The sequence below is a fragment of the Myotis lucifugus genome, unplaced genomic scaffold (assembly GCF_000147115.1).
Source record: "Myotis lucifugus unplaced genomic scaffold, Myoluc2.0 scaffold_18, whole genome shotgun sequence".
Classification (NCBI taxonomy): domain Eukaryota; kingdom Metazoa; phylum Chordata; class Mammalia; order Chiroptera; family Vespertilionidae; genus Myotis; species Myotis lucifugus.
Window position 1 is genome coordinate 4,983,034 of NW_005871066.1, and position 14,858 is coordinate 4,997,891.

The 14,858-nt window shown below is 52.5% G+C and overlaps 1 protein-coding gene across 1 annotated transcript in view; it reads left to right on the forward strand.

The window, feature by feature from the left end:
* The window catches only part of GLI3 (GLI family zinc finger 3), a 257,326-nt gene extending 252,486 nt beyond the window's left edge, over nt 1-4,840 (forward strand). Inside the window, 3 exon segments of the mRNA XM_023751064.1 lie at nt 1-1,266; nt 1,269-1,342; nt 1,344-4,840. The exon segment at nt 1-1,266 is cut by the window's left edge and continues 44 nt beyond it. Of these exon segments, the coding sequence (XP_023606832.1) occupies nt 1-1,266; nt 1,269-1,342; nt 1,344-1,643 (1,640 nt within the window). The 3' untranslated portion in view covers nt 1,644-4,840.
* The last annotated feature ends 10,018 nt before the right edge of the window (nt 4,841-14,858 follow it).

A 14,858-nucleotide genomic window follows, 5' to 3' on the forward strand; every position in this document is an offset into this window, starting at 1 on the left:
GTAGCTTGGTGCTGCATAACTACACGCGGCCGGAGGGCGCTCCGCCCCGCCACTTCCGCGCGTCCCCCTGTCCCCCGAGCATCGCCGAGAACGTCACCCTGGAGTCCCTGACCATGGACACCGACGTGAGCCTGAACGATGAGGACTTCCTGCCCGACGACGTGGTGCAGTATTTAAATGCCCAGAACCAAGCCGGCTATGAGCAGCACTTCCAGAGCGCCCTCTCTGATGACAGCAAAGCCGCCCCGGGGCCCAGCCTGGGGAGCGGGCATGGCGACTTCGAGCAGCCCGGGCTGCCCGACAGCCACGCCGGCCAGCCGTACCGCGAGCTGGAGCAGCCCTGCCCCGAGGCCAGCAAAGCCGACCTGCCCATTCAGTGGAACGAGGTCAGCTCCGGCAGCGCGGACCTGTCCTCCTCCAGGCTCAAGTGCGGCCAGCGGGCCGCGGCGCAGCCAGCGCGGGCCTTCGGGCTGTATACCAACATGAGCGCCCACCCCCAGAACCCCCTGGGGAGCGGGGCCGGCCCAGCGGGGGCCTATCAGAGCCTCGGGGAGCACTGCAGCGCCTATGGTGGGCCCGAGCACCTGGCGGTCCACTGTGGCGGGACCGGCACCAACAGAACTGTCTTCCATGAACAGCCCTATAAGGTCCAGCAGTACGGGAACTGCCTCAACCGGCAGCCTGGTGCCCCCGGCTTGCTGGACCCCGGTGCCGGTGGTGCTGGGATGCAAGCGGCCAAGCTGAGAGGCACCAGCCTGCAGGGGAACGGGAGCCAGCCAGAGTTTAGCCTGTCCGCGATGCCCAGTGAGTCAGCGGGCAGCACGGTGAATGGCGTGCCAACCCGATACCCGGTGGGACAGGGGTACTTGGCCCATCCGATGCTCAGCGACAGCGGGCACCACCAGGGGGCAGGCCGCCCCGGGCAGCCGATGCTGGGGCAGGTTAGCGCTACCTCACATACCAATGTCTATCAAGGGCCAGAGAGCAGCCTGCCAGGGCCTCCCAGCCTCGGGGGCCCGCTGCCCAGCGTGGCGGCCGTCAGGGACTACCAGCCGTGCGCAGGCTACGGAGGCAGCAGGCGCCAGGCTGTGCCGAGAGGCAGCCTCGCTCTGCAGCCGGGACAGCACGGTGACACCAGTCAGACCTGCAGGGTCAACGGCATCAAGATGGAGACACCAGGGCAGCCCCATCAACTCTGCTCCAACATGCAGAGTTACTCTGGTCAGTTCTATGACCAAACCCTTGGCTTCAGTCCGCAAGACCTGAAACTGGCTCGTTCTGTCTCTCAGAAGCCAGCTGCCTGCTCCAGGGGGCTGGCCCCGAGCACTCGGAGCTACTGTCCCCCGGGCGCGAACCAGGTGACCAGCACAGTCGACAGCCTCGACAGCCACGACCTGGAAGGGGTGCAGATTGATTTTGACGCCATCATAGATGACGGGGACCACGCCAGCTTGATGTCAGGAGCCCTGAGCCCCAGTATCATTCAGAACCTTTCCCATAGCTCCTCCCGCCTCACGACGCCGCGAACGTCCGTGCCGTTGCCAGCGCTGTCTGTGAGCACCACCAACATGGCCATCGGGGACATGAGTTCTTTGCTGACCTCCCTCGCGGAAGAAAGCAAATTCCTTGCAGTTATGCAATAAGCGCTGGGGGGAAAAGGACTGCCAACAGCTTCAGGAGTTTAAACGGTTACATTGAGTCAGTTTTTTTGCTGGGGTTTTTTTGGTTTTTTGTTTTTTAGTTCTGTATGTATTTTAGCAATCTCATCTCACATCTTGGGATGTGTTTCAAGTATATTCCTTTTATGGAAAAGGACTCTGAAAAACCCTAAAGTATTCTAGGGAGAAACTGTCTTCCATTTCAGTTTGAATCAGTATTGTTACACTCGAAACATCCCCCTTTTTAAAAAAAAAAAACAAAAACAACAAAAAAATCCCTGTAAGTTTGCCCCCTTTATTAGTAAACCGGTATAAATGTGTGATGTGCATGTTCTTCTTTCTTTTCGAAGAGAGGTCAGACGAAAGGGTGTGACATGTTCCTCTGTTACTCACAGGAAACAGGAGTGGGTAAGCCTTTGACCAAAGGCTTGATGCCACCTTTTAAACTTTTTCCATATGCCCAGTGTTTGTTTTGTTTCTTGTTTGTTTGTTTTCTAAATTCCCACATTGGGCACGAGAATGGATAGTGAGTTTAAGAATCTTTTGTGGGTGAATTGTCGCGTAGATCACAGATTTTTTTGACATGCCCCCCCACCCCTAATTCAGTTCAGGGCACACTTCTGACAGTTGCCACAAGTGGAAATGTGGGGCTCTGGAGCGTCAGTCATTTGCTCACAGTTTGGGCTTAACATTCTTCCTGTCCATCGTGTGCTCTGGGGGGCAGGTCTGTACGGTCAGTTCTCAGTTATCCACGTTGCCTCTTCCTCTGTGAGCGCCCAGGGCCTGCAGCATCCCAGGAGGAGCAGGAGAGCCCGGGGATGGCACGCAGACACGCTGCTGCTTTCTTCTGTTCTGGCGAGAGGCTAGGTGGGTTGTAGTTGAAGCTGTTGCGTAGAATTAATTAGTTTGGGGAATATTTGTAGGTTTGCCATATTTGTTGATTAGTTCCATCTCTTTACCATTATCCTAGATAACTGAGAATTGATTATGTGTAGTGCTAAGTACAATCCCACAGCTGGCTGTCACTAACATAGGGAAGGACTGCTTCTATTCTAAGCACCCTCTTTTCAGGGATTTATAAAATTTAGTTGTAACAGGAAAAGCTCACGTACAAGGATAATTGGAATAAATTCCTTCGACCTTTTTTGGTATTTGAGAGACTAGGTGGGATGTGTAGTAGCTGTATGGATGCCTTTTTAAACCTTGTCTGTTGAATGCTGCGTCCATTTAAGAAATTAAATGTTCTATGCAGTTAGTCCTTCCTGTGGGCCCAGTCTGTCCTTTTGTTTTGGATTAAACGATTAGAAGAGTGTAGCTACTTCCCGTGTGCCGTGGGTACACATAAAGAACATACTGTGTGTGCACAGGGTACATGGATGATCCAGCATTTTACTTTTAAAAATCTGTCAACTATTAAAATTTGAACAACAAATTCAAGTACAGACTATCTGCTGTATTCTTCCCATCGATCCTGGAGTTGGACTTATCCAAAGTGACCCGTGGTTCCGTTGTGTGGCTTTTTCCCTTTATCCCTGCCATTTAAATTAGCTTCGGAAAGGCAACATCAGATACAGTCATATATTAGATAACAGAAAGAATGAGGGCCAGCCCATTTTTCTCATGTTTACGTTCTCTGGTTTGGACCAAGAACCTCGGCGTGGAGGTAAATGAGACAACTGGGTTTGCCTTCACCTGGCTGTCCCCGAGCTCAGCAGAGGGAAGCCGAGGTTTCTCCCCCACCTCCCCCCACCCTCCCACGTGCAGCGCCTTCTTTCAAATCAAAGGATGCATCCGCGTTGGAACAGAGCCCAGAAGCAAAAAACGGCTACTAGTCTGAGCTCAGTACAGTCGAGTCTCCCCCTTTTCAACAGGAAAAGCGAGGCCTTCTCTGCCTTCATCGGGTAGGCCCCCCTGATCTGGTCACAAATCAGTGATCCATTCCCAGCGTCTCCTTTCTCCAGGAACCTCAAAACCCCCAGGTCCTGGCCTTATCTTCCATGCCCTTGTGGTGTGGCCTGATCTCTGTTCTCCTCTGCCTGAGTTCTTTCCTCAGGAGTTCCTGGATGGGACCCAGTTCCTCAGTCCCCCTAACTTCCCTGTCATCTTGGCCCCACGAGGAAGGACGGGCAGCGATTGGGATACACAGAGCCGTCACCTTGTGCCTCTGCTTTTTCTTCTGGCTCCCGGGGATTCTCCGGGTTGCCCGGCTCCTTTACTTTTTCTTTGCAAACGTGTTTTCCTTGCTCCTGCCTTTCGGGGTGCAGGAGACTCGCTCCAGGGCAGCAGGCGGCTCCTCTCCATCCTGAAATCTCAGAGCAATGGATCTGTTGTGACCGTCAGTGGCAGGAAGGTCTCCTGGGGCCATTGAGAAGTGTCCTGTCGGGATGTGCATCTCTGTAGACTTGGCACCTCCTGTGGTGGGAGGCACCCCCACGCCTCCAGCCTTCTCTCCTCCGTGTCACTGTTGTCACATCCTCCTTGACGCTGCAGGCTCCTGCATGGCATTCCTGTCTCACATCTTTGTTAAACGTGTTTCTACATGTCAAACCATCTTTGTTTTATTTTCTAAAGAACGAATTAGAGACTAGTTCGATGTGCCCCTGCTCCTCACACGTGGGCTCCGCCTCCCGAGCCACGGAGTTTTGATTCTTGCGATGTATGTGCCTTATTTTGTGTTAATCGTGTCGATGCAAGGGACCATTTGGTGTTGCCCAATCAGAATGCAAGGCTGCATGCGCCCCAGCCGGCGGAGAGCACACGACTGTAGCGGAGTCTGAGCTGTCTTGTAACCTGGTTTCCCGTGTTGTTTTGAACCGATAGGAGGATGTTCTCTTCAGACAAGTTGCTGTTGTGTATCCTGCAAACGTGTAAGATAAAGTACAAGTTCATTTTTTTCACCTTTTTTAGATTTTTAAAAAATAAAATGTGTAATCCTTTTTTAAAAGAAAGACGTGTAAATACATTTAAGTATTGTAGGCATAGTGTCCGGACGTGGCCGGCCCCGGGCCTCCCTGGCATCGGCCTGCCTCCAGAGCGATGCCCCGCGCCCACCTCCAGCCCCGCGGGCAGCCGCCACAGATGGACTCGACTTTTGCTTTCAGAACCACTTAGTCCTTTTGTAACAAAGAGAAAGAACAATGTTTCTTACAATGTCAATAAAAAAAACCTCTTTGTACTGAAAATTTGAGTGTGTTGCTTATTTAATTCATAGATGAATGGAAAGCATGCTTTCCTTGGAAAGATCCAGAGCCTGTGTTTGGAACAGACCCCCACACCCAGCAAACCAGGTGCCCTGGTGCTCAGAGACCCAGATCCCTCATCGCTAAGGTGGAGGAGATGCTGACATTCCTGCTAGCGGGAGGGCGGGTGTGTGCCTGGACACACCGCTGGTAACCAGGATCATTTTTTCTTAATGTTAAGCTTTGCCAAATTCTATGCAGAAGGCCCTAAATGGGATTCAAAGGCCAACAGCTTAACTTGTCCCTTTTTTATACATGATCCTCTCATTTCAAAGGGTCTACGGTAGGACACACACCAACAGAAAATCTGACATGGTATAAGGCCACTTTTATGTGGCTTTTAATAACTGACTGCAGATGAAGGTAAACAACTTTGCCTCGTTTGCCTTCTATTTTCTTTTCAATATTCTCCAGATTTCTGTAGCAGACTCCAAGCGGGTCCCCTTCCTCTGTCTGAATAGCAGCAGGTGACCTTGGGGCCAGCAACCAAGGGCACTGGTGGTATCTCAGGGCTGCAACAATGGGCGGGGCCTCATGCACTCACCTGCACAGATGACCCACGTGGCCCAGGGAGCTGGTGTGGGATGCAAGTCCCTGTCCTCTCCCTGCCATAAGGATGCTTCACGTTTTAATCGCAGGGGAGAACTTTCTCCCATGAACCCCAGATTCTTTGCTTTATTAATTAGATACCTCACATAAGGTGTCCAAATGAATTCAGAAAGAAAAAAAAATAGGAATTTGTGCCCAGCCTTAAATATCACTATTCAGTTTAGGAAGATGCATGCCATGCAGCAAGTCAAAATAAGTAAGGAATGAGATGAATAGAAAGGAAAATGGAGAATGGGGGGCATGACAGCCTCCTGTACGTCTGGGAGCAGGCGCGCAGGTACAAGTCCGCTTTGCTTATAAGATGCCTCCTGTGAAGGACATGAAGGAGGCAGAGTCTGAGGCAAAGTGGTGCAGCTGCAATGCAAATGGTATCTCATAGGGATGTATGTTAGCCCGGCTGATTTGGCTCAGTGGTTGAGCAGTGACCCAGGAACCAAGAGGTCACTGGTTCGATTCCCAGTCAGGGCACATGCCCCAATTTCGGACTCTATCCCCAATATCGGGGCATGCAGGAGGCAGCTGATAGATGATGTTTCCCTCTCATCGATGTTTCTATGTCTCTATACCTCTCCCTTCCTCTCTCTAAAAACAATAAAGACATATTCTAAAAAAAAATAAAGATGTAAGTAATTTTTGTAATTCAGAGATACTATTATCTATTGCCCAAATGAGGAATAGAAGAATAGAGGGGAAAATTTAACCCACTGCCAAATTGCCATACTTATCCCTTTTTCTGCCAGGGTCTTCTCTTTATTTTCGTGGTAGTGTTTCCCCTTTGGTTTTACTTTATATTGCATTGACTATTCAAAATACAATCTAGGGTTGGCCCCATTAATTATCTAATAGGACAGAGGAGAGGACAGGAGGCAGCTGATATTAAGGAAAATGGAGCAAGCATTGGAACAAACCGGATTGTGGGGCAGATCACCTGACCCCCTGGTGATCATGAGGGAGGGAGGTTAAGCATGAGAGCAGGTTTAGCCAGATGTGTGGTGTGGATACAGGAGGTCAGAAGCTGAGGGGATCCAAAGGTGACCCTGACCTCTGTCGATGCAGTGGGTCTGGCCTGTGTCAGGAAGGCCAGTGAACAGAACGAGCGAAGAGTGAGGAAAGGAGTGGTGATGGGGTGGGACAGCATGGAGCAGAGAGTAAGTACTCATTGCTATTTCACTAGGGCCGTGGTGGGCAAACTGCGGCTCGCGAGCCACATGCGGCTCTTTGGCCCCTTGAGTGTGGCTCTTCCACAAAATACCACGTGCGGGCGCGCGTACAGTGTGATTGAAACTTCGTGGCCCATGCGCAGAAATTGGTTTTCGGCCTGGGCGAGTCTATTTTGAAGAAGTACTGTTGATATCTGGCTCTGTTGACTAATGAGTTTACCGACCACTGCCCTAAGGGATCCAGATTGGACTTACTGGGCACAAGACTCGGGTAGAAGGTTATTTTTATTTTTTCAGGGAAAACAACTTTTAAATATGCCTTTGGCAGTGGTTGTGGGCGGCACATGGAGAGAAGGGGGAATGGGAGTGCCCTTGGAGTGGCACAGGCTTCTGCCCGGCCCCAGGAGGCAGGCTCCCTCCAGTCCTACAAAGCCCCAAGGCAGTGGGTGCTGGGGCAGACCAGGCCCCATCGCCGGGGCTTCTGTCACTGGCTCTTCACCAAGTCAGCAAGAAACTTCATTGGACTTCCCAGGGAATAGTGCTTCAGGGCTATTTTGCTTTATGCTACATGACTGTTTATTTCATAAGTAACAGGGCCCTAGCCGGTTTAGCTCAGTGGGTAGAACGTGGGCCTGCGGACTGAAGGGTCCCAGGTTCAATTCCGGTCAAGGGCACATAACTCAGTTGCAGGCTCCATTCCTGGCCCTGGTCGGGGCGCATGTAAGAGGCAACCAGTCGATGTGTCTCTCTCATCATTGATGTTTCTCTCTCTCTCTCTCTCTCTCTCTTTCTCTCTCTCTCTCTCTCTCTCTTTCTCTCTCTCCACCTCCACTTCCTCTCTGAAATGAATAAAAATACATATTTTTATAAAGTAACAGGTTAATGCCTCCGTCTTACCTCTGCAGAATCTGGTCATACCTCCCTCCGGCCCCAGTTTCTCTTCTGCGGGTGCCTTCCCAGCCTGGCTGAGCGAGCAGTGCTGGTGGCCTGGCAGGTCTGGGACCAAGCAGCAGGGGGCACCGCCGCACTAAGGGGCCAGGTGCCTGGGGCCCTCCGTGCACTGGCTGAGCCTTGCCGAGCAGGGCCCAATGCGGCCTGGGTTGGCTGTGCGTTTTCCCCTGCTCTGCTGAGTCTCACAGGCTTCTTGCTGAAGCCCCATCTACAGAAACACTCCCCAGTCACTCCGATCAGAGAAGCCGGCCCGGACCCTGCCCCTGTCTAGTCGGGTACTGTGTTCTTCACCTGCCAGGGGCTCGCGGGCCATCGCAGCAGTCACTCCTCAGGCCCCCTGTGCCTGAGCATTGGAAAAACCCCCGGTGTGTGTCTGGGAAGGTGTGAGACGCAGGATGTCACTCCGTGTTGTGCTAATGCCCTGAGTCACCGCTGGGGAGCTGATGAGGTAGAGGTTCACCTTCTCTGAGGCCAGGGCGAGGGGAGGCAGGAAGAGAACCGAGCACAAGCGCTCCCTGGCTGGGCTGCCCTGAGAACCTCAGCCCCGCGAAGGCCCGGAGAGGGGAAGGGAAGGCTGCCCCTGCGAGCAGCCGGTGGGCTGTGAATCCCGGGCCCCAGGTCGGTGTTCTTCCCCTGCAGCTGGGAAGGGCCCGGCGAGCCCTGAGCAGCGGTCTGGCTGCAGCTCCTCTGAGCTGGCAGATGCCGGCCTCCAGCCCGGCTGCAAGGCCAAGTGCGCGGAGGTGAGATTCACGGCCTTCCCAGGGGAGAGGAGCAGCCAGCTGGCGGGGGTTACTGAACAGTCCAGCCAAGGAATGTTGTTGCTGTTTGGAAGGAGACGAGCCGCTCGCTACCTCCCTTCTCCTCCTCCCCCTCCTCCGAGGCGCGGAGACCCGGGTGCGCCAGGCTCGGGGCGGAGCAGAACGCACAGAGCTGCTTCCCGGGCCAGGACCAGGGGCTGCGTCTCCAGCGCGTCAATTGCATTTCCATTTGAAGACGATTCTGACGCCCCCAGATGTTTTCCCCAAAACACACCTCCAGGCAGTTCCCAGAGGTAATTTTTAAATACACGGCAAACTTGCTAGGCCAGAAAAATAAAATTGGCCAACAAACAAAACAGCCCAGTGTGTACGCCACACACAAGGATGTCTACGGTCTCCTGCATAAGGGGTTTCTTCCCCTGCCCCTGGAGTAATAGCGCCCCGGGGGAATCGCAGTTACAGATTCATGGCACAGCCATTCTTTTTTCTGTGTTTTCAAAGGTTTAGTTACAGTTGACATACAATATTATATTAGCTTCAGGTGAACAACATAGTGACTCGATATTCCTATAACTTACACAGTGATCGCCCCCATACGTCTGGGACCCCCCTGACACCATATGCAGTGATGACGATATTATTGACTTTATTCCCTGCCCTGTGCTTCACCTCCCCGTGACCATGTTCATAACTGGCCGTTCACACTTCTTAATCCTCTTCACTGTTCCCGCCCAATCCCCGGCCCCCTTCCCATCTGGCAAGCATCATTTCGTCCTCTCTCTATAAGACTTTGTTTCTGTTTTGTTTGCTCATTTACTTTGTTTTTAGGATTCCACACCTAAGTGATCTATCATATGGTACGGGTCTTTCTCTGTCTGACTTATTTTACTCAGTATCATATTCTCTAGGTCCATTCATGGTGACATAAATGGCAAGATTTCATTATTTTTTATGGATGAGTCATATCCCGGTGAATATATAGGCACTGAGGTTGCTATTGTAAATAGCTGCACAGCCATTCTCAAGAAACTCCCTGCTCCGTGCACAAACCCCACCCGCTCCCCCAGCACCTCCCATTTGACCTACATCCTTTCAAAGATGAAGTCAGGAAACATCATGATCAAAATATTTCCCCTGCAGTTCATGCAAAAAACAAAGCCCAACTATCCCATCCAACCCCCCCCCCCCCAGTGGAGATAAATGTGTCACTGGAGTGGAGGTAACAGCGTGACCCTTCCTCACCCACCTCTGCTCCATCTGCGGGGCAGTGGCCAGCACGCTCCCTCCCTGGTCGCCAAGGCATGTGGGGAAGGAACAGAACATTCCACTGACCAAAGACTCGAGGTCGAGGAACAGCCTTTCCTGGGGTTGCCTTGACCCAGGGTGCCTTCACTGGCTGTGCAGTTTTAGACAATTTAGTATCACTTCCCACTGTTCCAGCTGAACACCCAGCAGCTTCCAACGTGGCCGTGGCCCAGCTTGTTTGAAATGCTTCCCGAGACTGTCCTAAATCAAGTGGGCTTATCATTCGGCCAAAAGGAAGGGTTTTGAAAGTAAGCTGCTTTAATCCATCGTTGCCGGCCGTGCATACCAGGACTCCAGCTTCATGCGGACACAGCGTTTCCCCTACAGAGAAGGACACAAAAAGGCTAAAGGAGAAGGGGTGCCTGACAACACCCCCAGCTGCTATCCTGCCATTCAGGTTTGGCATCACCCCGAGGACAGGACGGTGGTGCCAGCAGACTCCGAGTTAAGAGCTCAGTCTTCGACTTCAGAAGCCAACCTCAGGTTCAAGGGACTCAGGCCACGCGCACTTCTGACTGACCGGCTACAAATTCAGCAGTTCCCTCCGGTTGATAATTCTCTAGAAGGACGCACAGAGCTCCTCAAAGCGCTATATGTGTGTGCACAGGTTTTTGTTTGTTTTATTGATTTCAGAGAGGAGGGGAGAGGGAGAGATAGAAACAGCAATGATGAGAGAGAATCATTGATTGGCTGCCCCCTGCACACCCCCTACTGGGGACCGAGTCCACAACCCAGGCATGTGCCCTTGACCAGAATCGAACCTGGGACCCTTCAGTCCGCAGGCCCACGTTCCATCCACTGAGCCAAACGAGCCAGGGCTCACAGTTTTATTATATTGGTAAAGGATGCAACTCAGGAACAACCAAGTGGAGGATGCGTAGGGCGAGCTCTGGGAGGGTCCTGCACCCAGAGCTTCTGTGCACCCCGCACCCCTTGTGGAATCAGGTCCTGTCACCTGCCAGGCGGCTCCACTGAGTCTCAGCGCCGAGGTCTCACTGGGCTTTCCCATGTGGGCATAATTGATAAAATCACTGTCCAGGTGACTGAATGGAAACTTCAGCCCCCTCCCTTCCCAGAAGCCGGGCCGGCTCAGCCTCAACCCTTAGCCATATGGTGGGCTCCTCTGGTGACCAGCCCCCATTCTGGAGCCACCTAGGGGCCACCGGGAGTCACCTCATGAACATAAACTCAGGTGTGAGCCAAGGAGCTCATGCATCACAAAGATACCCCCATCCCGGGAACTTCCTAGGGCTGTTACATGTCCCCCTAATGTTTATTATATTCCATGGGCTTCTCCTTGGAAACATCCAGACTGAGGACAGAGGGTGGATGAGAGCTAGATGTAGCTGGAGCTACAGGTCCCGGCTTATGGAGAAGAGCTGGCCCCACCGGCATCGGGCGTGGGCCCGCACCCCCTCCGCTGCCGTGTGCAGCTCCCGCCGGCCTCTGGCCTCAGAGTGCTCATCCGCAAGAATGGCTTCAGAGTGTCTACCCCCGAGCTGTCCTGAGGAGGGTTTGGGATTGTGGATATAAGACGCCTGGCATCCGCAGCACCCAGCCAGTGCTCACCGAGTGTTTACTTCTGCTGGGAGTTCTTCTCCCGTCCCCAGGCCGTGGTTCCAGGTGACGGGAGAGCAGGAGCGAAGCCCCTTGTGCAGGAAGGGGGCTGGGAGCCTGAGGCCCTTGCACGGGAGCATCTAGGCCGAGCCCTTCAGCTCGGACTCCCAAAGCACACAGACTGTGCACCGGGGTCACGTTCTAGAGGTGAGAACAGAACAGGACCAACTTATCTTCATTCAGACCTCAGAGGGATCAGAAGTCCAACGGAGCAGAAACTGCAGCTGGTCTTTTCCCCGAATGTCCTGAGAAACATTAATGCTAGAATTTAGAATTCTAACTCCTAAAGAGTAAATGAGTTTTTAAAAAGACATTTTATATTGTCATGTATGTACACACACACACACACACACACACACATTTGCACAACCCAAGTCGATTCTGCAGGCACAGCAGGTCAGCAGCAGCCAGACCTCCTGGCACTGTGGTGAGAACTAAGCTCAGAGACCCCCTGCGCAGCCTCACAGAGCCCTCTCCCACCCCCCATTCCTTCTCAGTTATTTTGTTGGCATGGTTTTAAAAGTGGATGATCACTTCTTAATTATTTTATCACAATTTTGTCCTTTGGGTGTTTCAAGTATTTAGCATTTAAGATAAATGATCATCTATAGAATTTAAGAACATGACCCAGGGGTGAGTCTGGTGATTAGAAATACACTGTAGTTCTGTGCACAAACACTCTTTTTAAAAATATATATATTTTTATTGATTTCAGAGAGGAAGAGAGAGAGAGAGAATCTACCTTCTGCATACACCCCCCTCCCCCCAAACTGGGGATCAAGTCCGTAACCCAGGCATGTGCCCTGACTGGGAATCGAACCGTGACCTCCTGGTTCATGGGTCAATACTCAACCACTGAGACATGCCAGCCGGGCTGCAAATACATTCTTAATATTTTGATGTGCTTATTCCCAGTGTTTTTGGTAATGCAGTTTATTCAAGTAAAATTTATTTTCTTATTATAAAATGAGTACATATTTCTTGTGGGAAATACAGAAAAACATCTGAAGAAAGTAGAAATTATCTGTCATCCAATCACCCAGAAATAATTGCTGTTAATATTTTGTGTTCTAGCCCAGCCAATGTGCCTCAGTGGTTAAACATCGACCTAAGAACCAGAAGTCACAGTTCAATTCACGGTCAGGGCACATGCCCAGGATGCAGCTCAATCCCCAGTGTGGGGCAGGCAGGAGGCAGTCAATCAGTGATTCTCTCTCATCATTGATGTTTCTATCTCTCTCTCTCTCTCCTGCTCTCTTTCTTTCTGAAATCAATAAAAATATATTTTTAAAAAATATTTTGTGTTCTATCTCTCTCTCTCCCTCTCTCTTCCTTTCTGAAATCAATAAAAATATATTTTAAAAAATATTTTGTGAACATGTGGGTGTGAGCAAGGGCATGAAAGACCAGTGACGGGGCAAGGAGATGGGACTCCCGCTTATCTTCCTACCTCAGTCAGGCTGCCAGGTTCTCCCTGTACCGTGGTAATGACTTTCACACACGGCATGGAATGAGAAGGGATAGGTGGCGGCCACTGAGTGTGTGGTGGCCGCAGGTAAAATGGGTGATAACGGAAACGTGTGATGCATGAAACACTCATTCAAAGAGTCAAACGGACACAGGCTCTGGGGCTGAGACGAGGCCAGCTCATCCCCACGCTCCCCCGGGACGGACCAGGGCAGGTCTGAGGATGAAGGAATGGGCATCGTAGGATGGGGTGGGAACTGTGCCTGCACTGATCCTAGAGCACACGGGCGCTCGGAATGCCCCCTGATATTCCTGCAACTTGCCCCTTCCCCCAGCACTCAGGACCTCAGCTCAAGCCACAGGCCTGGGAGGCTGAGTGAAAACCAGGGGACACGGAGCAGGTCTGCAGGGTTAGCTGGGGAGCACTCGCAGGAAGGGCCGGGGGTGCCCCTGGCCAAGGTGGACACAACCATGTGCAGGTCTCACCTGCTGCCGGCTCTGCTGTCCCTGTCAGGGGTCCTGCCAGCCCACCTGCTTCCACAGCCACTGGTGGGGAGCGAGGAGGAGGCCCGCCTCTGAGTGCGGCGTGTCCACGCCTCGGCCGTGCTGCTCGGCGGTCACTTTGTGAGGTCCCAGAAGTTACCTGCCCCGACGACAGTGCTTCCTGGTTGCCTGGGTTTGTTTTCTGGTTCTAGCAGGTCTGTGCCCCTGGGCTTGGCAGGGTAGAGGGAAGGGAGTGTCAGGACCAGGGGACGGAGGCCTGGGGAAGAGCAGGCTGCTGGAGGGCCCTGACGTGCAAGTCAACAAGGACCGCATGGCGCTGCTCCTGGCTGCCTTCACCTCCCCTCGGAGCAGCACTTTAAGCTCACTGCTGAGGACCAGAGGGCCTGATGGACCCCTGGGCTGGGGAGGGGAGGGGGGGCAACATTGCATAGTATCTTATGATGGAGACACTTTGTGTCACTCAAAGCACAACCAACTCTTGTCTGGCTTGCTAATGGGTTCCTCAGAGGCCTGTGCCCCTCCACGCCTCACCCAGTCCCACCCTCATCCCGGGCCTCACTGTTTCAGTCACCACCCCTCCCTCTCACTCCGCTTCACCCCCCTCATGCCTGCATGCTAACGCTGCCCTGTCTAACAGCTGCCTCCAAATGGCCCTTTGAGCTGAAACCGCCAGGACTGGCTCAGGGCCCTGCTCGGGTTTGTTGCGTTGCATCCTGGGCAGCAGAAGAGATGAACAGAGGCCTCGGGAGCTCCGGGCTATCTCCCGAGTCAAGAACTAAGAGTAAGTGGCTGAGACAGCAAGGAGGAAGGGAGCGGCAGAAGCAGCGTCTGTGCTGAAGAGAAGGAAGTGGGGCTGCCGGTGATGAGAAAAGACAACTGCACGATATTTACTGAGCACTTATCACCAGGTAGGTCGCCTTTCAGAAGATGAAGAGGGGGCAGAGGAATGCATAGGGAATAGCATGAGAAAGGAAAATGGATCCTAGGCCGGTTCTGGGGAGGGGAGGGGGGAAGAAAAGAGACCAGTTTGGCTAGAGAAGGGGTGGTAGGGGAACGACTGGTTGGAGTGAAAACTCAGGCTGAGAGGGACCAGGCCTCAAACGCCGATGCACACATTTTGGCTTGGTCCCAAGGACCGCACCTGAGAAGAGACAGCAAGTAAGCGGGAAGTGTGTGCTTTCGGAGAGCACTTCAGGAGAGAAAGGAGGCCGGCCACGTCAACAGTGCTCAGTCTAGAAGTCAAAACTCTGTGACCCAGGAAGCCCCATAGACAATGAGAACAGGCCTGGCCTTAGGAATTTAGGGCCTGAAGGTAGGGTCTGGGGCAGGGGTGGGCAAACTTTTTGACTCAAGGGCCACAATGGGTTCTTAAACTGGACCGGAGGGCCGGAACAAAAGCATGGATGGAGTGTTTGTGTGAACTAATATAAATTCAAAGTAAACATCATTACATAAAAGGGTACGGTCTTTTTTTTTTTTTTAGTTTTATTCATTTCAAACGGGCCGTAGTTTGCCCACGGCTGGTCTGGGGCGCTGTAGTTTGCCCACGGCTGGTCTGGGGCAATGTTGGCAAGAGAAAAATTCCTGACC